The sequence below is a fragment of the Scyliorhinus torazame genome, chromosome 7 (genome assembly GCF_047496885.1).
Source record: "Scyliorhinus torazame isolate Kashiwa2021f chromosome 7, sScyTor2.1, whole genome shotgun sequence".
NCBI classification, from domain to species: domain Eukaryota; kingdom Metazoa; phylum Chordata; class Chondrichthyes; order Carcharhiniformes; family Scyliorhinidae; genus Scyliorhinus; species Scyliorhinus torazame.
The window spans coordinates 54,945,015-54,972,654 of record NC_092713.1 but is presented as its reverse complement, the minus strand read 5'-3'; the positions used below and the strand labels follow the sequence as shown (position 1 = coordinate 54,972,654).

Sequence of the window (27,640 nt, the reverse complement as noted above, 5' to 3'; positions counted from 1 at the left end):
GTGGTTTGGGAGGCTTTGACGGCGGTAGTGAGGGGTGAGGTTATTTCATTCAAGGCGAAGGCGCAGGTGGAATGGCAGCTGCTGATAGAGGAGATTTTGGAGATTGACGAAAGATATGCGGAGGAACCGGAGCTTTTGGTGAGGAGGAAGGAGTTGCAGGCGAAGTTTCATCTTCTACCCACAGGGAGGGTGGTTCGTCTGTTGAGGTGAGCGAGGGGGGATTGTTTATGAGTATGGTGAGAAGGCCAGTCGATTGCTGGCAGGCCAGCTCTGTCAGCAGGCGGCAGCAAGAAAGATCATGTGGATTAGGGATGGAACGGGTGGATTGGTGGTGGCACCGGAGGTGAACAAGGTCTTTGAGGAGTTTTATAAGGGCTGGTATAAGTCAGAGCCACCGAAGGATGAGTCGGAGATGAAGAATTTCTGGAGCGACTTGGAATGTCCGGAGTTGGGAGAGGAGGAGAGGGATAAGGGGTTCCACCAGAGATGAGGTTTGTTTGTTTTACATTTTAAAGCGCATCAAGGTAGATACATCCCTGGGACCTGATGAAATGTATCCCAGGATGTTGTGGGAGGCTAGGGAGGAAATTGCAGGTCCCCTAAAAGAGATATTTGAATCATCGGCAGCCACAGGTGAGGTGCCTGAAGATTGGAAAGTGGCGAATGTTGTGCCCTTGTTTAAGAAGGGCAGCAGGGAAAAGCCTGGGAACTACAGACCGGTGAGCCTAACGTCTGTAGTAGGTAGGTTGCTAGAAGGTATTCTGAGAGACAGGATCTACAAGCATTTAGAGAGGCAAGGGCTGATTCGGGGCAGTCAGCATGGCTTTGTGCGTGGAAAATCATGTCTCACACATTTGATTGAGTTTTTTGAGGGGGTGACCAAGAAGGTAGATGAGGGCAGTGCAGTAGACGTTGTCTACATGGACTTTAGCAAAGCCTTTGACAAGGTACCGCATGGTAGGTTGTTGCAGAAGATTAAAGCTCACGGGATCCAGGGTAAGGTTGCCAATTGGATTCAAAATTGGCTGAACGACAGAAGACAGAGGGTGGTTGTAGAGGGTTGTTTTTCAAACTGGAGGCCTGTGACCAGTGGTGTGCCTCAGGGATCGGTGCTGGGTCCACTGCTATTTGTGATTTATATTAATGATTTGGATGAGAATTTAGGAGGCATGGTTAGTAAGTTTGCAAATGACACCAAGATTGGTGGCACAGTGGATAGTGAAGAAGGTTATCTAGGATTGCAACGGGATCTTGATCAATTAGGCCAGTGGGCCGACGAATGGCAGATGGAGTTTAATTTAGATAAATGTGAGGTGATGCATTTTGGCAGATCGAATCAGGCCAGGACCTACTCAGTTAATGGTATGGCGTTGGGGAGAGTTATAGAACAAAGAGATCTAGGAGTACAGGTTCATAGCTCCTTGAAGGTGGAGTCGCAGGTGGACAGGGTGGTGAAGAAGGCATTCGGCATGCTTGGTTTCATTGGTCAGAACATTGAACACAGGAGTTGGGACGTCTTGTTGAAGTTGTACAAGACATTGGTACGGCCACACTTGGAATACTGTGTGCAGTTCTGGTCACCCTATTATAGAAAGGATATTATTAAACTAGAAAGAGTGCAGAAAAGATTTACTAGGATGTTACCGGGACTTGATGGTTTGAGTTATAAGGAGAGGCTGGATAGACTGGGACTTTTTTCCCTGGAGCGTAGGAGGCTTAGGGGTGATCTTATAGAGGTCTATAAAATAATGAGGGGCATAGATAAGGTAGATAGTCAACATCTCTTCCCAAAGGTAGGGGAGTCTAAAACTAGAGGGCATAGGTTTAAGGTGAGAGGGGAGAGATTCAGAAGGGCCCAGAGGGGCAATTTCTTCACTCAGAGGGTAGTGAGTGTCTGGAATGTGCTGCCAGAGGTAGTAGTAGAGGCGGGTACAATTGTGTCTTTTAAAAAGCATTTAGATAGTTACATGGGTAAGATGGGTATAGAGGGTTATGGGCCAAGTGCGGGCAACTGGGACTAGCTTAATGGTAAAAACTGGGCAGCATGGACTGGTTGGGCCGAAGGGCCTGTTTCCATGCTGTAAACTTCTATGATTCTATGATTTTGGGGACCTGGTCAGTCAAGGGGTAAAGGGGAGGGTGTGTGTGTGTGTGTGTTGTGTTTCAAGACCCAAGTTCAGAATATATAATTAAAAAAGAAACAGGTAACATGGAATAGTCTCACAGCAGTAATGCTATCGCGTGTTCGGTCTTTTGATTCCTTCTTGTTGTTCAATTGAATATTTGTGATATAATAGGAGCAGCCTGGGAGTATGCCATTTAATGGCACTAACACCTATAGATCAGCGTCACGAATACATACAATGTAATTTTCAGGCTACTTAGTTACTCATCTCTTTTGTTAGTGTTTATCGAATAAAGGCTCAAAGTATGTCCTAAATCATATCAGTGACATTTTCACTCCCAGTAGCAGTATAGCTTCTCGAAGGCTACATTTATCAGTTTTATGTCCACTAATTTTGCACAAATGTTGTCTTGTGTAAGGATAGAAGTTTCTCATCTTGCACTTACAGGATAGATGAGCAAGAATACCAATGTAAAGGGAAATACAATTTATACTGCATTAGAGTGCTAATTGGTTGGCAAGTGGACTCTGATTAGTAGAGACTTTACGATGGAGAATGCACCATTTGGGATTGTTATTCCCAATTGTTGTTCCCTTTACATTTGGTATTCTTGCAAATTATCCTGATGAATGCAAGGTAAAAAGCTTCGACAACCTGTCTTTTTACAGCAAGTCAATAGTTTCTTGGGGAGGGCTGTTGGCTCAGTTTGGACCTCATATGATCTACTTCTTTTATGGCTCCATCTCGTCTATCTAATTCCCCAAATAAAATATCTCTCTGGATTACACTTCAGTTCAGAGAGATATTTTGTTTTGGGAGCTGGAGCTGAATGAATTTAAAATAATTCAGTGAACCCTGAAAGCCTACGATGTCACAAAGATGTGTAATGCTGAAGGTTCTCAGGTTTCAATTTACCTGTGTTTTTGCTGGGAGAGGGCTATTGGTTGCAGTTGGGCCTCAGTGTGCAGCTCATAGAGAAGCCCTGGGAACTGTTAGTAACTTCCAGGCATGTAGGACTCATAGGAAGTTCTGGGGAGCTGAGAAGGTGACAGAAGATCACTGGTTCCATATTGGAAGCAATTAGGGTTGAGAGAAACCATGGGATACATTTGTAGCTCATTACAGCCGGGAGACTAGATTTTGGAGGAGCCCAGGGGCAGTGCCAGCTTTGAAGCTAGTAGTTTGAGATAGTGTTCAAAGTATACCAGCAATTAGAGGGAATGGAACTTTGTGAATCCCCTGAAACGCTGTCTCAGGAGAGGACTCTGAACTATTGGGAGGTGAGCAGTTGTTGAGGCAGACGAAGTCGGAGCGGCTATAGAGGGAATTAGAGGCTAGATCCTTGAAAGTGAAGAGCTTAAATCCCTTGTGAGGGAGTCAGAGTTTTAATGAGATATTGTGACTCAGTGGTCACTGACATCTGGGTGGGTTGCTAATAAAGAAATTTGAATCTATCTTGGTCATGTGCGCCATTTAATGTGCACTGTGGTATGTTCAACCACAGTTTGTCTGTTAATTCGTATGTATTTCATGCTGATTCTCAATGTATTAGATAGATATTGTGAATTGTTTTACTTTTCTGACTTTGCATAGCAAAGTTTATTTTTGTTTAAAACTGTGGAATCTTGTGGCTTTATTCTCCTGGTAGGTACCTGGGATTTCAAACTTTGTCTACGTTAAACAGATGTACACAATCCTAACTGGATTGTAACACTTCATAAACTACACAGCCAAGTGACAAGAACCACTGTGATTTCCTCAATTCTAATGTTAATGCATTGGTTATTTCTCCCAGATATCTTTCTTCCTTTTTTTTTTAAATTTAGAGTACCCAATTATTTATTCCAATTAAGGGGCAATTTAGCATGGCCAATCCACGTACCTTGCACATCTTTGGGTTGCGGGGATGAAACCCACGCAAACACGGGGAGAATGTGCAAACTCCACACGGACAGTGACCCAGGGCCGGCATCGACCCTGGGACCACAGTGTCATGAGGCAGCAGTGCTAACCACTGCGCCACCGTGCTGCCCTATATCTTTCTTTTTAACAGCAATTATGCACTTAAATTACAGGCTCATATTTTCTAGTGCTTGGTGAACGATGTGCTGGATATCTGATGGTCAGTGAGACACAGACAGAAAATAAGATTCACAATAAAATGTGGAGAAAGAATGAGAGGGAATAACAAATGAATAATAACCGAGAGATTGCAGGACAGGAGAGACAAAATGATGAGAGAGAGAGAGCGCGCGAGTGAGAAAAATGAGAGAGAAAATCTGTTTTTTAAACAATAGTTTCAAACACCAATTCATGAATGCTACCTTTCTCTACAATTACTTGCTGTATTTGTATGTGTGTGTAGGGTTAGAGTCTGAAAGATTGCAGGACAGGAGAGACAAAATGATGAGAGAGAGAGAACGCGAGTGAGAAAAATGAGAGAGAAAATCTGTTTTTTTAAACAATAGTTTCAAACACCAATTCATGAATGCTACCTTTCTCTACAATTACTTGCTGTATTTGTACGTGTGTGTAGGGTTAGAGTCTGAAAGATAGAGATTTCATAGACTTTTGAATTGTTTCAGCCTTTTAAAAAATGCTGCAGTAGATCAGTTATACTCAATAATGATCCAGGATGAATGCCGTGGCATAATAACTATTTCTTCTGAAAACTATTGCATTGGAATTGAAGGACCTCCCTGGTCACAACTTCCGTTTTTAAACTCGTTCAGCAGAAAACAGTTAAGGCCTGCTTTTTAGCTCAAAGATTACTTACACAACAGCATTGAGTGGGAACTTTGCCTGGTAGAAATGGAATGAGAGGGATTGTAGCTGCTAAATTAAGTCCAAGATACAGCATAGAGAACGCTGTACATGCTGGTGAAGTCAAAAGTCCGAAAGCACTGGAATCAACTGCTCTTATCCCCAATATCTCATTTTTGTTTCTCTTTCTATTACTTATAGGCATTGTAAGAAGTCTTACAACACCAGGTTAAAGTCCAACAGGTTTGTTCAACAGACTTTAACCTGGTGTTCTAAGACTTCTTACTGTGCTCACCCCAGTCCAACGCCGGCATCTCCACATTATAGACATTGGACAGTGGGTACCAATTAAGCATAAGTGGCAAGAGATGTTGAGTGCATGCAGGGGGTCTTCATACACATCGGTTGCACAATAAATTGTTGCACAAGTTGGAGCATATGTTAGGTGCAGCTCATGAAACTAGTGAGGAGAAGATTGAGTTTGAGTTAATTAGGGCAGTGGCAATGAGTGTGAGATACGAGTCCTGAAATTCAATTGTTTTATTAACATTACTAGAAATGCACTTCAGTAGGAATTTCATCATAAATCCTGAGAATTAGGTCATTTACACTGACAGTGGCACAAGGCAGGCTTACGTTATCTGCTGAAATATCATTCCAAGATAGGGACAAGAGACAACAGGGGCAATATAAAATAAATATTCGTTGGAGTCCTTCTATATCAGATTCCTGTTGCAAGGCCAATCAATTTACAATACCACAATTGTTTGGATCATAATAGAATCAGCTAACAGGAAGCTGTACTTGTGTGCACTGCCAATCTGGTATACAAATCAATACATTTTACAGTATTTTATACAGTCTTATGAATATAATTTCTAAAGTTGGAGCAAACTTTAAATAGCAATATTGTAGCAGTAAAAGTATATCATTAAAGGGAAAATACAAGCTAGTGAAATGAAGTTTAAAGCTATGAATTATAAAGCAAGCGAAATAAAGCATAGAGTAAAAAACATAGCATGCTAATTACAACTTAAAAGGTTGTAATTTCCTTTTCTGATCTTTTTCTGGTAAAGGCTGTTTATACAAAAAAAGGTGCACTTCAATGAAAGAATTTGAATTAATTAGAGATCTAAGCATTTCTTTAAACATGTTCATTCAGAGTTACACTATAGCTCTGTGATCAAACACAGCCACTATGGAGACTTTTCTTTGAATAAAGCCAAGCAGGCTTGTATGACTCTTTGCAAGTTGCACATTGTTTATTGATCCTCCTTATAAACAGCAATTATGGCTGTGGGTGGGCTAGTGCAGAAGATGTAACTACGATACTGAACTGCAGGATATTACAGGAAACATTTTTTTTGTTGTTGTGGCACTGATCGTGTGCAAAGTTTTGTTTGGATAACATGTAAGCAAAATCAACTATCTGAACAATGTGCATATACTTATGAAATTAATTAATAGGACAAGATGTTCCCTAAATTGTAAGGAGCTACTTCTGTGTATTTTGTTAATGCATTATTTCTCTCTCCAAAATTAAATGTGCAAAAATCTGATTAATGTCGACTCATTTAAAAAATAAGCTTCTCAACTACTTCTCTGGTAAGGAGATCAGAACTGGAGATATTAATATTGAGAATCCTGAATTGTGGGTAACCACAGGGGAATAAATATTATAAATATTAAGTGGATATGTTCAAATTGTCAGTAGGGAGCTCCAGAACTCTGACTCAGTGACAATGAAGAAATACATCCAATTCAAAATGGCATTTGACTTGGAGTGGAACTTGCATGTGATTGTATTTCTAAGCACCTGTTGATCTTCTTCACAAGTATTGGGGGTCACAGGTTTGGGAGGTGCTTTGGAAAGTTGCTGAAGTGCATCCTGTACACAGTACACACGGCAGTTACAGTACTTCAGTGGCAGAGTACAGAACACAACTAGCCTGCGCTTGCAAGATGCAAAACAAAATGTCTCCTGTTACATGTGATTCCCTGACTGAGCAGCACTTGCTGAACAATCCTGAGTGTGAAAAAAGCTACACTAACAACCAATTTAAGATAATCAGCCAGGCTTGTAATGCGGTTCATTTGCACTTGCCACAAGTGACATATGTTCATATGCATGGACCCGTTCTCCACTAACAAAAGGAATATGTACACGCCTTGCACCTTTTTTGAATTACCCTGAAGCTTGGGTAGCTTAAAGTTCCCTGTTGCTTTCCCCATGGTAACACCTTGGCCAATCAAAGCAGGCTTGCCAACCAATCAGCACCCTTTTTCCTACAGTACAAATTGTTGTGATCATTTGAAATTTGGCATTCTTGCATTTGTCCGGAGTGCAAGAAAAAAAGCTTCCGCAACATGCCTCTCTTTTCAGCACAAAAAAGCAAAATACTGCAAATGTAGGAAATCTGAACTATAAAGAAAAATGCTGAAACAAACTCAGGGTCAGGCACCATCTTTAGAGAGAAAAAAATAGAATCAATCTTGGAAATGAAATGTAAACTCTGTTTCGCTTTCCACCAATGTCGCCTGATCTCCTGAATGCTTTCCATTTGTTTTGTTTTTATTTCAAAAGTACTTCATTGGCTGTGGAACGCTTTGTGACATCCTGAGGTTGCAGATTGCGCTGCCAAAAGAATCTGGAGAAAAGCTGACTAAGTGGAATTAAGATACAGTTCAATCACAATCTAATTGAATGGTGGGGAAGGCTTGGGTGGATTAAACTATTGTTCCTATAAATGTGGATTTTTTTTCTAATGGAACAAAAAATAAAGCTCCTTTGCTTATTTTTAAAAAACCGACAAAATGATCAGTAAACATTTTGGTACACGCTGATGAAATAGATGATTATCAGTAACTAACCAAAGTTACTGAATTGTGCAGCTGACTACCATCACATTTGTTATTTAATTCTCTTAAATGGTGAAATAACTCATCCACACTTGTTCAGGGCAGAACAGTTAAAAATTGGAAAAAGGGCCTTATCGCCCAGAAACTAGTGCAAATTCCTATTGAATAGCATGGACATTCTTGGCTTCAGAGTCCGTGTAGGAACTTTTCATTCGGCATGGGACATTACTGATAATTAGAATAGCTTCCATGGGACTTCCGGTGGCGGCTATAAAGGAGTACGTCGCACATTTGGTGGCTCCCGCTCGGGTCGGACCTTTGGACCTTTTCCCCCGATTTTCTACTGGACTTGAACTGTAAAACTGAAGACAGAGGCAATTGTGTACTGAATTCCCACATCGGTGCATGAAGAGAAGGACTAGAAGTGCTCGTAAAGGCAGAAACAGAAAGACAGAGAAGGCTTGTGCTGAAGCTGCAGCGGGAGACAGCATGGCAGAGGACCGAACCTCCGGTCAACGGAGCAGCTGATGCAGGTTATTCAGGAAGGCTTTGCTAAGCAGAAACGGGACTGCTTGGACCCGATAAAAGAGTCGATTGAGCGGCTGGAACTTAGTTTGGATGCCCAAGATCGGGCGATCCAGAAGGTGGAGAAGGTGCTGGCTGAGCAGAAGGAACATCAAACTGCGGTGGAGTTGGAAGTGGGGATGCTGAGGGACCAGCAGAAGAAGCTCCTGGAGAAGGCGGAGGACCTAGAGAATAGGTCCCGCCGGCAGAACTTGAGAACTGTTGGGGTCCGAAGGAGCGAACGCTGGGGCATACATCGCAGATATGTTTGAGAAGCTGCTGGGGATGGGGCATTCTCCTGACCCTTGGAGGTGGACAGGGCTCACAGAGCACTCGCGAGGAAGCCGCGAACGGGAGACCCCCCCAAGGGCAATGGTGGTGCGATTCCACAGATACTTGGATGAGGAGCGCATTCGACAGTGGGCCAAGCAGACACGGAGCTGTAAGTGGGACAATAGTATCCTGCGGGTCTACCAAGACCTGAGTGTGGAGGTGGTCAGGAGAAGAGCAGGCTTCAACCAGATTAGGTTGATCCTTTTTAAGAAAAAGGTGAAGTTCAGTCTGTTGTATCCGGCTAGTTTCTGGGTCATGTACGAGGAACAGCACTTTTATTTTGAGTCGCCTGAGGACGCGCTGGACTTCGTAAAAAGGAAAGGACTGGTGGTGGACTGAGATCTTTTGAACTTTGCTGCAACGTTCATGTTTTTCTTCTTATTTTTGTTCCTCTATTCTTTAAAAAAATGTTTCTCGTTTTTCGTTTTGTGGAAGCGGTTTGTAATGCCTTCTGTATTGATTTGGGACCAGTGGCAGAGCTGAGTGAGTTAAGGTTTTCATTTGCACTGTTGGGGGACGGAGGTGTGCTTGTTTAGATTTTGGTGTTTTTCTGTCGGGCAATTGTGTGGGATGTTGGAGTATGTTTGTATGAGCGGGGAGTGGGGGGGGGGGGGGAACAATAGGTGGGAGACTATCCGGCGCCAGGGATGGGGGCTAGCTCACGGAAGCGCAGTGGGGTGTGTGCACATGTTCGGTTTATCAAAGGGGTTGGGTTACAGAGTGTTGTTACTAGGGAGGGGGGGGGGGCGGAGGGGGGAAAATGTTCTACTGACGAGGGAGGAACTTGGGCCAAGGGACAGAGAGGAGGTTGGGGGCGGAGGCTGCCTGGGGGCAGGCCAATGGAGGCGCGGAGCTTGGGCTGGAGGCGGGTCTAAAAAGGGGAAGGCTGATCGGCGAGGGCAATGAGCCCCCCAACTAGGCTGATCAGTTGGAATGTTCGCGGGTTAAATGGGCCGGTCAAGAGGGCACGTGTGTTTGCGCATCTTAGGGGACTGAAGGCGGACGTGGTAATGTTGCAGGAGACGTACCTTAAGAGTAACTGACCAGATTAGATTGAGGAAATGCTGGGTCAGTCAGGTCTTTCACTCGGTACTGGATTCAAAGACTAGAGGGGTCACGATCCTGATCAATAAGCGGGTGGTGTTTAAGGTGGGTAGAATAGTTTCGGATGTTGGAGGTCGGTGCATTATGGTCAGTGGGAAACTGGAGGGGGTGCAGGTGGTGTTAGTAAATGTGTATGCCCCAAACTGGGATGATGTGGAGTTTATAAAGAGGATACTGGGGAAGATACCGGACCTGGACTCGCACAGGTTGGTCATGGGTGGGGACTTCAACACAGTTATTGACGCTGGCTTGGACCGGAGTTCGGCTTGTTAACCACAGGGAGGGCGGTGGAGCAGCTGAGAAAAGCGAGTATGGCCCTTCTACGAGTATGGAGACAAGGTCAGCAGAAAGCTTGCACAGCAGCTTGGAAAGAGGGAGGCAGCCAGGGAGATATGGAAAGCAAATGACGGAGATGGGAACCTGGTTGGAGATTCAGCAGGGGTGAATAAGGCATTTAGGGATTTCTACAGTAGGGTGTATAAGTCGGAACCCCCTAAGGGGCCGGAGGGGATGAGGCACTTCTTGGGGGGGCTGAATTTCCCAAAGGTGGACGGGGAGCTGGTAGAAGGGCTGAGGGCCCCGATCGGGTCGGAAGAGATAGTGGAGGGTCTGAAGGCCATGCAGGCGGGTAAAGCCCCGGGGCCGGACGGGTACCCAGTGGAGTTTTATAAAACGTTCCCTGGGATATTGGGGCGGGTGTTGATGAGGATGTTCAATGAGGAAAGAGGGGTGCTGCCCCTCCCCCCATGATTTCGCTGATTCTGAAGCGGGACAAGAAGCCTGAGCTGTGTGGGTCCTACAGGCCGATATCCGTGTTGAATGTGGACGCCAAACTGCTGGCCAAAGGTTTGTCCTCCAGGATTGAGGATTGTGTTCCGGACGTTATTGGGGACGACCAGACGGGGTTTGTTAAGGGTAGGCAGTTGGCGGCCAATGTAAGAAGGTTGTTAAATGTGATCATGATGCCCCCGGAAGGTAGGGAGGTGGAGGTAGTGATTGCAATGGATGCAGAAAAGGCTTTTGATCGGGTGGAATGGGATTATCTGTGGGAGATACTGGGACGGTTCGGATTTGGGCGGGGCTTTATTGACTGGGTCAGGTTGCTGTATCAAGTGTACGGATGAATAGGACTACATCGGACTATTTTAGGCTGCACCGGGGGACGAGACAGGGATGCCCTCTCTCCCCACTCTTGTCCGCGCTAGCTATAGAGCCGTTGGCAATGGCTCTGAGAGCCTCAAGGGGCTGGTCCCGGGGGGGATGGAGCACAGAGTATGCTCTATGCAGACGACCTGCTTCTGTATGAATCGGACCCATTAGAGGGGATGGAAGAAATCATGAGGATTCAAGGGGAATTTGGCTAGTATTCAGGGTATAAGCTAAATATGGGGAAAAGTGAGAAGTTTGCGGACCAGGTGAGGGGACAGGAGAGGCGATGGGGGGAGCTGCTGTTTAGATTAGTAGGGGGAAGCATTAGGTACCTAGGCATTCAAGTGACGCAGGAATGGGACCGGCTGCATAAATTAAACCTGGCCCGGCTAGTAGGCCAAATGAAGGACGATTTTCGGAGATGGGACACGCTCCCATTGTCATTAGCTGGGAGGGTGCAGACGGTGAAGATGACGGTCCTCCCGAGATTCCTGTTCGTGTTTCAATGTCTCCCCATCTTTATTGCGCGGTACTTTTTAAAAACGGGTCAACAAAGTGATCTCTGGCTTTGTTTGGGCGGGCAAGAACCCGCGGGTAAGGAAGGTAATGCTTGAGCTGAGTCGGGGAGAGGGCGGGCTGGCGCTGCCAAATTTTACGAACTATTACTGGGCGGCGAATATAGCCATGATCAGGAAGTGGGTGGTGGGGGAGGGGTCGGCATGGGAGCGTATGGAGACGGCTTCATGCAAGGACACCAGTTTGGGGCGTTCGTAACTGTGCCTCTGCGGTTCCCGCCGGCACGGTACTCCACCAGCCCCGTGGTGGTGGCCGTCCTGAGAGTCTGAGGGCAATAGAGGAGACATGTGGGAGCAGCGGGACCATCGGTCTGGTCCCCAATCTGTAATAATCACCGGTTTGCCCCGGGAAGTATGGATGGGGGGTTCCGGATATGGCGGAGGGCAGTGATTGAGAGGATGGGGGATATGTTTATAGAGGGGAGCTTTCTGAGTATGAGGGCGTTGGAGGAGAAGTTTGAGTTGGCGAGGGGAAACAAATTCAGGTATCTGCAAGTGCGGGATTTCCTACATAAACAGGTGTCAACCTTCCCGCTCCTACCGCTAAGGGGGATTCAGGACAGGGTAGTTTCCAGAGGGTGGTTAGGAGAAGGGAGCATCTTGGAGATTTACAAGGAACTTATGGGGTCAGAGGAAGGAGGAGATGCAGACCGAGGAGCTGGGAGGAGAGCCTGGAGGAGGAGCTGGAAGGAGAGATAGAGGATGGACTATGGGCGGACGCATTGAGTAGAGTCAACGCGTCCGCAACATGTGAGAGGCTCAGCCTGATACAATTTAAGGTCGTTCACTGGGCTCACATGACAGTGGCCCGGATGAGCAGATTCTTTGGGGTGGAAGACAGGTGTGCAAAATGTGCAGGAGGACCAGCGAATCATGTCCACATGTTCTGGGCATGTCTGAAGCTTAGGGATTTTGGCAGGGGTTTGCAGATGTCATGTCCACGGTGTTAAAAACAAGGGTGGCGCTGAGCCCAGAGGTGGCGATTTTCGGGGTGTCGGAAGATCTGGGAATCCAGGAGGAGAAAGAGGCAGGTGTTCTGGCCTTTGCTTCCCTGGTAGCCCGGAGACGGATACTATTAGCTTGGACGGACTCAAAGCCTCCAAAGTCGGAGACCCTGACTATCGGACATGGCTAGCTTTCTCTGTTTGGAGAAAATCAAGTTCGCCTTGAGAGGGTCACTGTTAGGGTTAGGCGGAAAATTAATCGTCAGCAGAAGGGGCGGGGGGGGGGGGTTAGTTTAGCTTAGAGTAGGGGGTTAATAAAGGTGGAACCTGTAAGGGAGGGAGACGGCTTTTGCACTATGTTTATAGTTTCATGTGCATTGTTTATTGTGTTGTTATAATATCAAAAACTACCTCAATAAAATGTTTATTAAAAAAAAGAATAGCTTCCATGGGTCAGGAGCAAAGGTGTATTATGGGCATTATCAACAAAGCAATGAACCCGAATAATCATGACACCTTTAATATTCCTTTTGAGCCTCAATAGGGCATTTCAACTTCCTAGTGTATCAACTGACTAATGTTTCATTTGTTGATTGAAATTTTATTCTTCCTTCCACCACTAAAGATGAACAGAAGTTCGCCTGTTTGTTTGTAAACAATATATCTCAAAAACTATTGGATTTCAATGACATTTATTACAAAATTCCAAGCAGCCCACCCTCCTGTCTCATCAAACACTACCTTCCCCACCTGTGGCAGAGTGTGCATGTGCCCCAACCCTGGAGTGGGAGAAGGTTATCCTTGATCCCAAGTGGCTGCTTAAGAAGGACGTGGTACATAGAGGTAGATTGGGGGGGGGGGGGGGGGGCAGTGGTGTCAGTGGACTAGTATGCAGAGACCCAGGGTAATCCTCAGCAATTGGTGAAATTTGAATTCAATAAAACATCTGGAATGAAAAGTCTAAGATGACCATGAAACCATTGCTGATCGTCATAAAAACACACCTGACTCAATAATGTCCTTCAGGGAAGGAAATCCTTACCTGGTCTGGCCTACAGCAATGTGGTTAACTCTTAATTGCTCTCGTAACAAGCCACTCAGTTCAAAATCAATTAGGATGGGCAATAAATGCTTGCTTAGCGAGTGATGTCCACACCCATGAAAGAATTTTTTAAAAATTGTTTTTGGAAAAGATGCAGTTCTCCATCCAGATCTTGGAATCCGTTCACATTGAGAACAGGGGGCCCAGACAAATGATATGGACTGTCTGCTGCTGTGGTGGAATTTGTCACAGCTGTCAAAATGTGAGCATTGTTTTCATAGCAGGCTGTTGGATGTGGATTAGCCTGAAGCCTCTTCCATGAGATCGAAGCTCTTAATAAATAACATTTATATTTTCATTTTTGTAGTTACAGAGCATCAATTAAGCACGGAAAGCCTTCAGGAAGAGCTGCATAATTGGAATACCATCGAGTTAACACCACGTGGCTGAGGGATACGCTTTGTTGAGTGCCCTCTTCATTTGCTCTAAACTATACTCACATCTCTCAGTTGAATTTGGTAATTCTTCTTCCATCGTTTCTGTAACCAATTTTTCTTTTTTAAACCCTAACCATATATGCTGTAAAGATACCTAATAACAAAGAAAACTATGAAAAGCTGACCAGGAGTTCAAGAAAATGTGCAAGGGCTTGTTAAAGCTAACAACTTCAAAATAACCACAAATAGAAATCTATAAAATATGAAAGGGAGTAATTATACTGAAAGTGCAGTGGTATATCAGCTTGAAACTTAAGCTATACGTGCACTTTTACTCATTGTGGTGGGAGTGGTTGCTGGTGACAGTTACACAAAAACCTGAAAGAAGAATGGGCAAAAGAGTTTTAAAAATAAGTTTGTGTTAGCACAAACGCAATGTTGATTTTTGATATTTTACTTTGGGCACTATCATTTTAAACTCTACAATGAACAGGGGACCTGCATTTTATTCATCTGAAACAAAAAAGCTGATATTTTACTGAGTACAACGTTAAATTTTTACTATTTTGGGAGTTCATTATTGTCTTTTATATTTTATATATTCTTTCTCTCAGTAGCCACAGTAATCGTGGTCAATTTTCTTTTAATGTCTGATATCAGATAGAGATTCAATTTTGTATGTTTGAGCATTAGTCAGGGCTATAAATAGGAAGTGTGGAATTGTACACTTTCAAATACTGCCAATTGGCAATGTGCTTCAAAGGAACTGCAGGATGGCGGGGGTGGGAGTTGGTGCGGGTAGAGTGTTTGGCAGATCCCTTTTTCTCACTCTTACAACCATTACATAGGGCAAGAGTGCAACATCCTCAGAAAGATATGTAAAGCATTCTGTAGTATAGCAACAGAATTAAACTATGGCATTTTTAAAACCCATTGTTCAGATTTTTTCTCCACATGAATGCAACTTCACTCACCCTTCTTCAAAAGTGACATTTTGCATGATTATGGAATTGGCAATTTTAACTTTCTCTTTGACTGTGCAGGAGGCCCCAATGATTGACCTCTTGATAGAGGTATTCTCTGCTACTTTAGTCATATAGCCAACCATACTGTCAGCACCAATCTGTGTGGGGAAAAATACAAATATTAAAATGAAAACGCATGTCTGAGTTGCAATACGGGTTATAAATGGCATATTTATGCATTTACTGATTAGAAAATGGAGCTGAGCTAAATAATGAGGAAACAAAGATCAAGCACAGATTTTCCAAGGATTTGCCTGCAGTATGGAGCCTAAATGTCCTAACTTCAGGTGAGGCTCCACACATACTGTATTGTACCCATTTAATGTCATTTTGAATTTTTTGTACGACTAATGCTCTGCTTCTTTATTCTTAGTTACTGTTCAGATTTAAATTGCAATGTACAATGTGATGCGGATTAAAAAAAAAAAAATTTAGAGTACATAATTCTTTTTTTCTAATTAAGGGGCAATTTAGCGTGGCCAATCCATCTAACCTGCACAGCTTCGGGTTGTGGGAGTGAGACCCACATGGGGAAAATGTGCAAACTCCACACGGACAGTGACCTGGGGCCGGGATCGTACCCGGGTCCTCAGCAGCACGAGGCAGTAATGCTAACCACTGCACTCCAACAACGTGATGAGGATCGGTAATTATTTGGAGATTCTGAACATAATACATGATTCAGATGAAGAGCAGAAGCTTGGAAGGGCCAAGTGCAATGGCAAGAGATGGTTTGCCTGCACTCATCACCATGCTGGGAACTGCATTTGTAGGTCCTAGAACATAGAACATACAACTTACAGTGCAGAAGGAGGCCATTCAGCCCTTCAAGTCTGCACCGACCCACTTAAGCCCTCACTTCCACCCTATGCCCGTAACCCAATAACCCCTCCTAAACTTTTTTGGTCACTAAGGACAATTTATCATGGCCAATCCATCTAACCTGCACTTCTTTGGACTGTGGGAGGAAACTGCAACACCCAGAGGAAACCCACGCAGACACGTGGAGAACGTGCAGAATCCGCAGAGACTGTGACCCAGCAGGGAATCGAACCTGGGACCCTGGTGCTGTGAAGCCACAGTGCTAATCACTTGTGCTACCGTGCTGCCCAAGCCCAGTTTTGAGATCCTGCTCAAAACTACTTAGTCTTGGCCTTTAAGAGAGACTGACTCAGAGTTGTTCCATCCGTTAAACAATAAGATACAAACAATATAAGACAGAGAGATGTCTGAGCCCAGAAGGGAAAGATAGCATAGCATTAAGTTTTCATACTACGACATCTTCGAATTTATCACATGAAATATCTACCATACCAGGTAGTTCGCAGTGCACATTTGTATTAAACAACTGGTAAATGCTGTGTTTTCAGGATGTAAAATTTCATTTCTGTAGTCGGGAGCCAAGGTCTTGCACCATAAATGTTTACAGTAAATATGAGATATATATATATATGTATGTACCTACTCATGGCTAATTTCTAAAATGGTAAAACAAACTGCCGTTCACTTTTTAAAATAGCTGAAGCTATGTCTGTCTGTGACCTGAACAAAAGGGGCTATTTGGCAGTATCAAAGAAATGTGAACCTCGTTATCTCTGAAGGGACGCTAATGGCCCCCCGTGGACTGCGGAGATCACATTCAAAGGGAACTATAAACAGGCTATCTCCATTTCATAAGCCAGGCCTGGCCAACTGGAGCCGATTCATCTGCCAGGATAAAGGACCCCACAACCTTCCTTTCAGACTTAATGGTTGGAACATTAACAATCTCAGGGACCCAGACAAAGGGATACCCACCCTTTGTCAAAGCTAAAGTAAAGATGTGGGGAGACATGTGACAAGACCCCCCCCCCCCCCCCTCCCAATCCCAAGTTGGGGGAAACCAGTAATATTACCTTGTGGTATTAATAATCCTCAGTCTGCCATATTTCCATCTACCTAGCAGCAGCACAGAAAAGGGGCTCTGTCCGGGTTAAATATCTGAGCCCCACCTACTAGAACTTCTGTACAATCACTGGAACGTCTGTACAATCACCTTCAAGACTGCTTCATCTCTGTGTGCCTACTTCATCATGGAAGTCAACTCTACTGGAAAAGTGAATTGTCCAGCATCAGTTCAGTCCACTGACCTCTGTGAAGGAATATACAATTGGACTTTGGATTCAAGAACAAATTAAACAATAATTCTTTTTCCTGTGGTCTTTGCCCTGGAAATATTTCTTGCTCTATCCCTCTTCCGAGTAAAACATTTGCAATGTTGCTACCCTCCTGTGTTTCATCCTATCATGAGTTTGCTGTGGGGTTATGAATTGAAATGGATCGTACCAAAACTGAGGAGTTGGAAAATGCACCACTGCTTATAAAGGGGGAGGCAAATCAAAAACACGTTTCTGTTAATGGGCAGGAGGTGACAGGAGAAATCAGGGCTATTTAAATTAAGCCCCACTTTGGTCCATAACACTACGGAAAGGCGGCACCAGCGAGTCAGAATGTAATTTTCACAAAGTGGCTATCAGTGGTTATTAGATAGGAAGCAACCACAATATAGAATCCATTAAATCCTTACAGTGCAGAAGGAGGCCATTTGACCCATTGATTCTGCACCGAACCTCTGACAGAGAGCCCTACCTAGGCCCACTCCCACCACATAAACCCCATAACCCCACCTAATCTACACATCCCTGGACACTAAGGAACAATTTTAGCATGGCCAATCCACCTAACCTGCACATCTTTGGTCAATCATCTACACTATAGCAATCTACATTGCCCATATTTGTGGAAGAACCAATACTTGGGAAATGATTCCCTGGAGAACAAGGATATGCATTAAGGGCAGCTGACCCCACTAATCGGACTTGTCTGCCTTTAGTGTACCTCCCACAGCAAATGGTGCAGTCAAATGTCTCAACTGCATCATTGTAAACAATGGTCACCTTTACTGTCACCAAAGTTTGCCCTTTGTGAGGCAGTACATTGCGCTAGTGTTATATCTCAAAATGTACCGAAGCTGTGGTTTAGAGGTAAACCAGGGGAGAAAACTTTGCAGGTGATAAGTGAGAGAAAGAGAGAGAGAAAGAGAGAGAGCGAGAGAGAGAGGGAGGGAGAGGTGAAAAATAGGGTCAGAAAGACAATACCATTGAGAGGATGATCTAAACGAATCTTTTGTGCATTATCGTGAAAAAACTGACTATGTCTTCTATAAAGACAATTACACATCAGGATCACATGTAGCATTAATAGAAGTACAAGATCTGAATTACAATCTGAAGAAAAAAGTGAAATAGTGAAAACTACAATACACCTTGATACTTCTGATCCTTTTAGGTTCTCTCAAATACACAAATGACCTCGTCGAAAAATGAAAAATAAAAATCAGATAGTTAATTAATTTGTAGTCTAAACGAATAGAAGGAATAGCCTTATAATAAAACAGGAGGTCAGAAGCGTCTGCCTATAATTACGACCTACTGTATCCCAGTGCATCCTCTATTGCCGAACTCTGTGTGTGGGCTGATGGCTACGCACTACAGTCAATGTTTGTTTTGTCCAGCTGAGAAATGCTTCTGGTGTTAAGATACACAAAGCCCACCCAGGGTTTTGAAAAGCCGCCCATCCTCCCCTTTTTATGTGAGATTGATGTATCTAAGGGCAGGAAGTTCCTGTTGCAAATCTAGTTCCAAATATTTTCATTATTTCTTTATCGAGAAAATCCTCCCATAAAGGCTTGCATACAAAGAAAATCACTTGAATCACAAAAAATCATTAGAACAAAAATGTTCTAGACATTATTAAGTTACTACCACTTAAAGGAAAGCAAAATTATAGCAATTGTTTGAGAAAATCTGAGTCATCTATCATTAGCTTTTGGTTCATTCAGCTGGACGGACAAACTGTCCTTTACTGTGGCTCAGCAATATGGTATGTTAAGATTTATGGACACAAGCCTTCAATTTCTCACAGAAAGGTTCTAAACCCATCTGTGCCAACCAGGTGACACTAACAAAGGAAGGTGGGGAGATTAAACAAAAAGTCATCTTAGAATTCTCTCTCTGAATTCTGATCACCTTAATACAGAGCTGCTCTCGTGGTGAAGGAACTAAAGGGGTTCATGGAGCAGATGGGGGGGTGGGGGGTAGGTTCGGACGGCCAAGAGTGAAGGAGTTTTCTTTTTTCTCCCATGCGCACAAAGTATACTCCCAGGTCAATTTTTTATTTTGAGCAGGGCTTTACTGGTGGGAGTGGCTGATACCGACTATTCGGCGATTGCTGCGTCAGACCATGTTCCACATTGGGTGGATTTACGGGTGAGCAAGGATTGCGTTCAGCGCCCGCAATGGAGACTGAACGTGGGGCTGTTAGCAGATGAGGGAGCCCATCCAGAACTATTTGGAAATAAATGACACAGGGGACGTCTCGGCAGCAACGGTTTAGGAAGTGCTGAAGGCAGTGGTTAGTGGGGAGCTAATCTCGATACGGGCCCATAGGGAAAGGTGGAGCGAGCAGAGATAGATGGGCTGGTTGGGGAAATACTCCAGGTTGACAGGAGATATTCGGAGGCCCTGGAGGCAGGGTATTGAAGGAGCGGCAGAGGCTACAGACGGAGATTGGTCTGTTATCTACAGGGAAGGTGTTGGAGCAATTGAGGAAGGTGAGGGGGGCGATGTACGGGTATGGAGAAAAGGTCAGCAGGATGCTTGTACACCAGCTGAGGAAAAGGGAGGCGGCCAGGGAGATAGGAAGCATGAAGGACAGAGGAGGGAACATGATCTTGGACCCAGCAGGGGTGAACGGGGTTGATATACCTTCAATTCACCAAGAGGCCGAGAGAGCGAGTGAACATAAGGCTTTATTAGTCGTGAACTTGCCTAGCCAGAGTCGGTGGTGCAGATGAGTGCCACCTGCAGGTGGCTAGGTTATATATGGCCCCGGTGAGGGCGGAACTCGTATCACCACTTCCAGGTCAAAGGTTACATTAGGTGGATACAATGGTTACAGTGTCATGCATTATGGTGAATACATTCAGCACATTCACTCCCTGTTAAAAAATCAAGTCCAGCGGAGGTGACGTGGGTTCATTACATATTCAGTCTCTCTGGAGGCCGGATCGTTCTTTTCGACCTCCTCAGCTCTGGCGGTGCGGCGGGCACGGTTGTTGCAGGTGGTGACTCCAGGGGCGTTGTGTCTGGAGCTGGAGCCTCAGTCCGTGACGGTTGGGGTGTGGAGGTAGACGGGGGGGGGGGGGGGGGGGGGGGGGGGGGGGGGGGATGGCGGCAGTGTCTGCATGGACAGTACAGGAGGCCCAGGGGGGCGTACGGGGCGCTGGGTGTAGGGGCGTGTAGCGGGACGGGCGCATTGGCAGGGGAACCAGCTGGTGCCAGGTCACGTAGGGAGACCGTATCTTGCCGTCCGTCCTGGTGCGCGATGTAGGCGTACTGGGGGTTGGCATGGGGCAGCTGGACCCTCTCGACCAGCGGGTCGATCTTATGGCTCCTCATGTGCCTCCGGAGAAGGACAGGTCCCAGAGTTGACAACCAAGGTGGAAGCGAGACCCCGGAGATGGACTTCCTGGGGAAGATAAACAAACGATTATGAGGGGTCTCGTTCGTGGCTGTGCAGAGGAGTGATCTGATAGAGTGGAAGGCGTCGGGGAGGACCTCCTGCCAGCGGGGGATTGGGAGACTTCTAGACCTGAAGGTCAGAAGGACGGCCTTCCATACCGTCGCGTTCTCCCTCTCCACCTGCCCGTTTCCCTGCGGGTTATAGCTCGTAGTCCTGCTCGAGGCGATGCCTTTGCTGAGCAGATACTGACGTAGCTCATCGCTCATGAACGATGTACCCCGGTCGCTGTGGATGTAGGCAGGGAAACCAAACAGTGTGAAGATGCTGTGCAGTGCCTTTATTACAGTGGCCGAGGTCATGTCGGGGCAGGGGACAGCAAAGGGGAAGCGGGAGTACTTGTCGATGACGGTGAGAAAATATATATTACGGTTGGTGGAGGGGAGAGGCCCTTTGAAATCGATACTTAGGCGTTCAAAGGGCCAGGAGGCCTTTACCAGGAGGGCCTTGTCTGGCCGGTAGAAGTGCGGTTTGCACTCTACGCAGACTTGGCAATCCCTGGTCATTGCCTTGACCTCCTCAGTGGAGAAGGGCAGATTGCGGGCCTTAATGAAGTGGGTAAGCCGGGTGGCCCTGGATGACAGAGGTCATGTGGATAGCCCAAAGTCAGTCATCCTGTGCGCTGGTGCATGTGCCGTGGGACAGCTTCCCAGGACGATACTTGATATCGTAATTGTAGGTGGAGAGTTCGATCTCCACCTCAGGATTTTGTCATTTTTTATTTTGCCCCGTTGTGCGTTGTCGAACATGAAGGCGACCGACCGCTGGTCGGTGATGAGGGTGAACCTCCTACCGGCTAGGTAGTGCCTCCAGTGCCGCACGGCCTCCACTATGGCTTGTGCTTTCGGAAGCGTGCAGGGTCCTAGAGAAGAATGCTACTGGCCTGCCTGCCTGGTTGAGTGTGGCGGCCAGGGCGACGTCTGACGCATCGCTCTCTACCTGGAAGGGGACGGACTCGTCCACCACATGCATTGTGGCCTTGGTGATGTCGGCTTGATGCGGCTGAAGGTCGAGCGGGCCTCATCCGTCAGGGGGAATCTGATGGTTTGAATAAGTGGGCGGGTTTTGTCCGCGTAGTTGGTGACCCACTGGGCGTAGTAAGAGATCAACCCTAGGGCCCTACGTTTTAGGGCCGTGGGGCTGTGGGGAGGGGGGAGTTCTGTGAGGGGACACATACGGTCGGGGTCGGGCCCTAGGACTCCGTTCTCCACAACGTAGCCGAGGGTGGCCAGTCGGGTAGTATGGAAGACACACTTTTCTTTGTTGTATGTAAGATTGAGGGATTGGGCGGCCTGGAGGAACCTCTGGAGGTTGACGGGTCATTGTCCTGCTGGTCATGGCCGCAGATGGTCACGTTGTCCAGGTACGGGTATGTCGCCCGCAAACTGTACTGGTCCACCATTCGGTCCATCGTTCTCTGAAAGACCGAGACCCCATTAGTGACGCCGAAGGGAACTCTGAAGAAGTGGAAGAGTCGTCTGGCTGCTTCAAAAGCAGTGTAGTGGCGCTCTTCCGGGCGGATTGGGAGCTGGTGGTAGGCCTTCAGATCGACAGTACTTTGCGATCTGGTTGACCATCACCGCTATGCGGGGGAGGGGGTGTGAACGGGTTAATTGTCTGGCTGTAGTCCACAACCATCCCGTTCTTTTCCCCGGTCCGGACGACCACCACTTGCACTCACTGGGGGCTGTTGCTGGCCTGTATGATCCCTCCATTCAATAGTCGTTGGACCTCCGACTTGATAAATACCATGTCTAGCCTGCTCCTGGTGGCAATGGGCTTACAGTCAGGAGTGAGATTCGCAAAGAGTGAAGGGGGGGGGGGGGGGGGGGAGACCTTGAGGGTCGCGAGGCTGCATACTGTGAGGGGGGGCAAGGGTCCGCCGAACTGTAGGGTCAGGCTTCGGTGATAACACTGAAAATCCAATTCAAGCAGTTGGGGGGCGTAGAGGTGGGGGAAGACATAGAGCTTAAAGCGGGTATACTGGTTGGTGTGGAGGGAGCAGCGCCTTACCGTGTCTGGGTGGACAAAGCTCTCCGCGCTCCCGGAGTCGAAGAGGCAGGGGGTCCCGTGCCCGTTGACCCAGACAACCATCATGGAGTTCTTTAGCAGTTTCGGCTACGACTGTCGAGGGTCACCGCGCCCAGCTGCGGGTAGCCTGCGTGGTCGGTGGAGTCACAAGATGGCGGCCCCCATGTGTCGCATGTGTCGGACGGGATCGAAGATGGCGACCAAGTTGGCCGCCCCCATGTTGGTCACTGTTGGGGCCGGCGGCCAAGATGGCAGCCCCCACGATTTGCACGATGCCGATGACGCATCTGGAGGGGGCGATCCGGGTAGGCACGCAGCCACATTGCAGGGTCTGTGGGGTTGCGAGTCCATAGTTCAGGCCTGGTGCGTTTTCGATTTCTGGGCCTTAGGTCAGCCCAGACAGACTCTCGCTTAGTGCCCCTTTTCCCCGCAGTCGCTGCACGTCGCTGAGCGGGCTGGGCAACGCTGCCGGGGCTGTTGGCCTGGCCGCAGAAGTAGCACTGCGGTTCTCCGGGCTGGGCTGGCAGACGCGTGGCGCAGGCCTGGGACGTAGGCGGGTCCGATGGGGGCCGCGACGATAGTGACCACGAGGGGTTTGTCCGGACCGCGGGGAACGCGCTAAGGTTCTGGTAGGCCACCTCTAGTGAGGTAGCTAGCTTTACGGTGTCCCGCAGGTTGGAGGTCCCGTTTTCCAGCAGGCGCTGCCTGATATAGTTCAAGTGGACCCACGCCACGTTACTGTCCCGGATCTATGAGTTCATATGCTCTTCCGCCATCACATCTCGATAGCTGCAGTTCCTCGCGAGTAGGGTCAGGGTTTCCAGATACTCGTCCAGCGATTCTCCGGTGCGTTGACGACGAGTAGTGAGGATGTGTCTAGCGAACGCCTCGTTTACGGGCTTCACGAAGTGCCCCTTGAGAGTTGCAACTGCCTTCTCGTACGTGGCCGCTTTCTCAATCATTACCGAGATTCGATGGCTCACCCGAGCGTGGAGGAGTCGCAGTTTGAGGGTCTCCGAGGGAGTCGTTGTGGAGGAGTCAATGTAGGCCTCGAAGCATCAAAGCCAATGTTCAAATATTTCCTTGGACGGACGCGCGGGCGAAGAGTTCGAGCCTGTCTTGCTTCAGAGCGGCTTCCATGGTCTGTCTACTACTAATAAATTGATATACCTTCAATTCACCAAGAGAGCGAGTGAACATAAGGCTTTATTAGTCGTGAACTTGCCTAGCCAGAGTCGGTTGTGCAGATGAGTGCCACCCGCAGGTGGCCAGGTGAGGGCGGAGCCCACCGTGGTTATAGTACAGTACCTGGAAGCAGCTCGTATCACCACTTCCAGGTCAAAGGTTACATTAGGTGGATACAATGGTTACAGTGTCATGCATTATGGTGAATACATTCACCACAGGGGTGTTTAAGGAGTTTTATAGACGGCTATAAGAGTTGGAACCCCCAGCTGGGATGAGGCAGTTCCTGAGTGAGTTGAAGTTTCCGAAAGTGGAGGAAGGGTTGGTGGAGGGGTTGGGAGCCCCGATTGGAATTGAAAAAAAGCAGAGGGGCTGGAGGCCATGCAGTCGGGTAAGGCCCCAGGACCGGACGGCTACCTAGTGTAATTCTACAAGAAGTTCTCTGAGATGTTGGGCCCGCTACTGGTGAGGGCATTGAATGAGGCAAGGGAGCGGGGTGTCCTTCCCCCCAAAATATCACAGGCCTCAATCTCACTGATCCTGAAGCGGGAGAAGGACCCAGAGTTATGCGGGTCATACAGGCCAATCTCCCTATTGAATGTTGATGCTAAACTGTTGGCTAAATTCTTGGCCTCAAGGATAGGAGACTGTGTCCCAGAGGTGATAGGGGAAGACCTGACGGGGTTTGTTAAGGGCAGGCAGCTAACGGCCAAAGTTAGACAGCTCTTAAATGTTATCTTGATGCCCTCAGAGGGGAGGGAGATGGAGGTAGTGTTTGCGATGAATGCGGAAAAGGCCTTTTTAATTTTTAATTTTTTTCAAGTACCCAATTTTTTTTTCAAATTAAGGGGCAATTTAGTGTGGCCAATCCCACCTAGCCTGCACATCTTTGGGTTGTGGGGGTGAGACCCACGCAAACACAGGGAGAATGTGCAAACTCCACACGGACAGTGACTCAGAGCCCGGATCGAACCTGGGACCTCGGCGCCGTGAGGCAGCAGGGCTAACCCACTGTGCCATCGTGCTGTCCTAAGGCCTTTGACCGGGTGGAGTGGAATTATTTATAGGTGTTAGGACGGTTCGGGTTTTGGCAGGGCTTCATTGATTGGGTTCGGCTGCTGTATCAGGCACCAGTAGCAAGTGTACGCACAAATCGGCTGATGTCGGGCTATTTTAAGCTGCACCGAGGGACAAGGCGAGGGTGCCCCCTCTCCCGCTTTTGTTTGCCCTGCCTAGAGCCACTGGCTATGGCGCTAAGAGCATCTAGGGACTGGAAGGAGGTGGTCTGGGGGTGGGGGAGGGGGAGGCAGGGTCTCGCTGTACGCTGACGACCTGCTCCTGTATATTTCTGACCCTTTAGGGGGAGATTATACGGATCTTAGGGAAATTTGGCAGGTTTCGGGGTATAAATTGAATATGGGGAAAAGTGAGATGTTCGCGATCCAGACGAGGGGGCAGGAGGAGACTGGGAGAGCTGCCGTTTAGAGTGGTGGAAGGAGTTTCTGCTACTTGGGAATCCAGGTGGCACGGGAATGGGAGACATTACATAAGCTAAATCTGACCCAGCTAGTAGAGCAAGTGAAGGAAGACTTTAGAAGGTGGGACATGCTCCTGCTATCACTGGCGGGGAGGGTACAGACCGTGAAAATGACGGTCCTCCCCAGATTTCTGTTCGTTTTCCAGTGCCTCCTCATCCTTATCCCAAGGGCCTTTTTTAAACGGGCAAACAAGGTGATTTCGGGTTTTGTGTGGGCGGGTAAAACCCCGCGAGTGAAGTAAATGTTGCTGGAGCGTAGTTGATGGGAGGGTGGGCTTCGGTGTGGGAGCTAGTGGAGGTGGCATTGTGTAAGGACGCAAGTCTGGGGGCATTGATAACGGCACCTCTGCCGTTCTCACCGGCCCGGTACTCCACAAGCCCAGTGGTAGTGGCGGCCCTGAGAGTCTGGGGCAGTGGAGGAAGCACATGAGAGTGGAGGGAGCATCAGTCTGGGCTCCAATTTGTAACAAACATTGATTTGTACCAGGAAGGCTGGATGGGGGGTTTCGGAGGTAGCAGAGAGCAGGGATTGAGAGGATGGAGGATTTATTTATAGACGGGAGCTTCCCCTGTTTGAAGGATTTACAGGAAATATTTGAATTGCCAGCAGGAAATGGATTCAGATATGTGCAGGCGTGGGATTTTTTGCAAAGGCAGGTTTCGACCTTTCCGCTCCTAGCACCACGGGGGATACAGGACAGGGTAGTTTCCAGAACAGGAGTGGGAGAGGGGAAGGTATCGGATAATCTCAAAGAACACATGGAATCAGAGGTAGCTCAGATAGAGGAGCGAAAGGGCAAATGGGAAGATGAGCTAGGGGGAGAGGTAGAAGCAGGTCTGTGGGCAGATGCCTTGAGAGTCAATACATCCTCATCATGTGCCAGGCTCAGCCTGATACAATTTAAGGTAGTTCACCGGGCACACATGACGGTGGCCTGGATGAGCAAGAATTTTGGGTAGAGAACAGGTGTGCGAGTTGCGTGGGCGGGCCAGCAAATCATGTCCATATATTTTGGGCATGCCCGAAGCTTAGGGGATTCTGGCAGGGTTTGCAGATGTCATGTCCACGGTACTGAAAACACGGGTGGTGCCGAGTTCAGAGGTGGCGATGTTTGGAGTATCGATAGATCCGGGAGTCCAGGGGGCGAGAGAGGCTGACGTCTTGGCCTTTGCCTCCCTGGTAGCCCGGAGACGAATATTGCTAGCATGGAGGGACTCGAAGCCCCCAAAATCGGAGACCTGGGTTAGTGACATGGCTGGGTTTCTCAGTCTTGAGAAAATCAAGTTCGCCCTAAGAGTGTCAATACTAGGGTTCGTCCGGAGGTGGCAGCCGTTTGTCGACTTCTTCAGGGAAAATTAACTGTCAGCAGAGGCAAAATATTAAAAGGTGGGGGGGGGAGAGAAGTTAGGCTATTTTCTGTTTACGATAGGAGGGACTTGTTAGGGATGAAGATGATTTATGCAATATGTTTATATTTGGAGTTGCACTGTTTACTGTTAGCTGCTCTGGCACAGTACACGAACATCTTTCCCAGGGAGGAATAAAACCGCTCTAAGTATTAAAACTGACAATAGAAAGAAAATACATTTCAACCATAAGGTCATTACGTTTCTTTCCACCTGCCAGGCTAACAAAAAGCAGAGGTTATGAAACAATCCCACTTCAGATCTCCTTAACAAAGTTGCTACTCAGATGATATATTCAAGTAGCACCATCGATGAAATCCAGATTGGAGCTGTACCCTTGGCTCGTGCTCAGATTTCCAGATTCAACTGACACCCCACCAGTATTCAATTGCAGAGAGATCCTGTGTTATTGCTCATTATACAATTTGATAATAGAGCACACATGTACAGTAACCACCATTTGCATATCATTAGCTGGCATGACGGGAGTAATTATAGAACAAAAAAATAGTGGCTATTTGCAGGGGGGAGAAAATTATATTTAATTAAAAACACCACTATAAGTGACATCTGTAGAGGTAATTTTACAAAATCATGCATCTGGACTTGGAGCGCAGTCTCAAGCGCACAAGTTGGGAATTTTGGTCCGAAATTATCCCCATGATTTTTTTCAACTATTAGTTTTTTTAAATAAATAATTTTTATTAGGGTTTTCTCAAAATATCAACAACAGAATGGAAAAAACCCCAATAAAATTAAATACCGAACAAATTAAAACAACCCCCGTGCCCCATTCCCCCCATACATAAATAATAAATTAACACCCCGAGTTTAACACAAAGCAAACATAGTAAATATATACACCCCCTCAGGTCCCCCAGGGTAAATAAACAAAAATAAAATTGAACCCCCCGGCCACCCCCCGGGTTGCTGCTGCTGC

General features: G+C 46.9%; 1 protein-coding gene across 3 annotated transcripts in view; it reads right to left on the bottom strand.

Annotated features, from left to right (window-relative positions):
• The window catches only part of eif2b3 (eukaryotic translation initiation factor 2B, subunit 3 gamma), a 217,330-nt gene that overhangs the window by 22,517 nt on the left and 167,173 nt on the right, over nt 1-27,640 (bottom strand). For all 3 annotated transcript variants that reach the window (XM_072510728.1, XM_072510727.1, XM_072510729.1), the window contains one exon: nt 14,871-15,019. In XM_072510728.1, the coding sequence (XP_072366829.1) occupies nt 14,871-15,019 (149 nt within the window). The remainder of the gene's footprint in view (nt 1-14,870; nt 15,020-27,640) is intronic.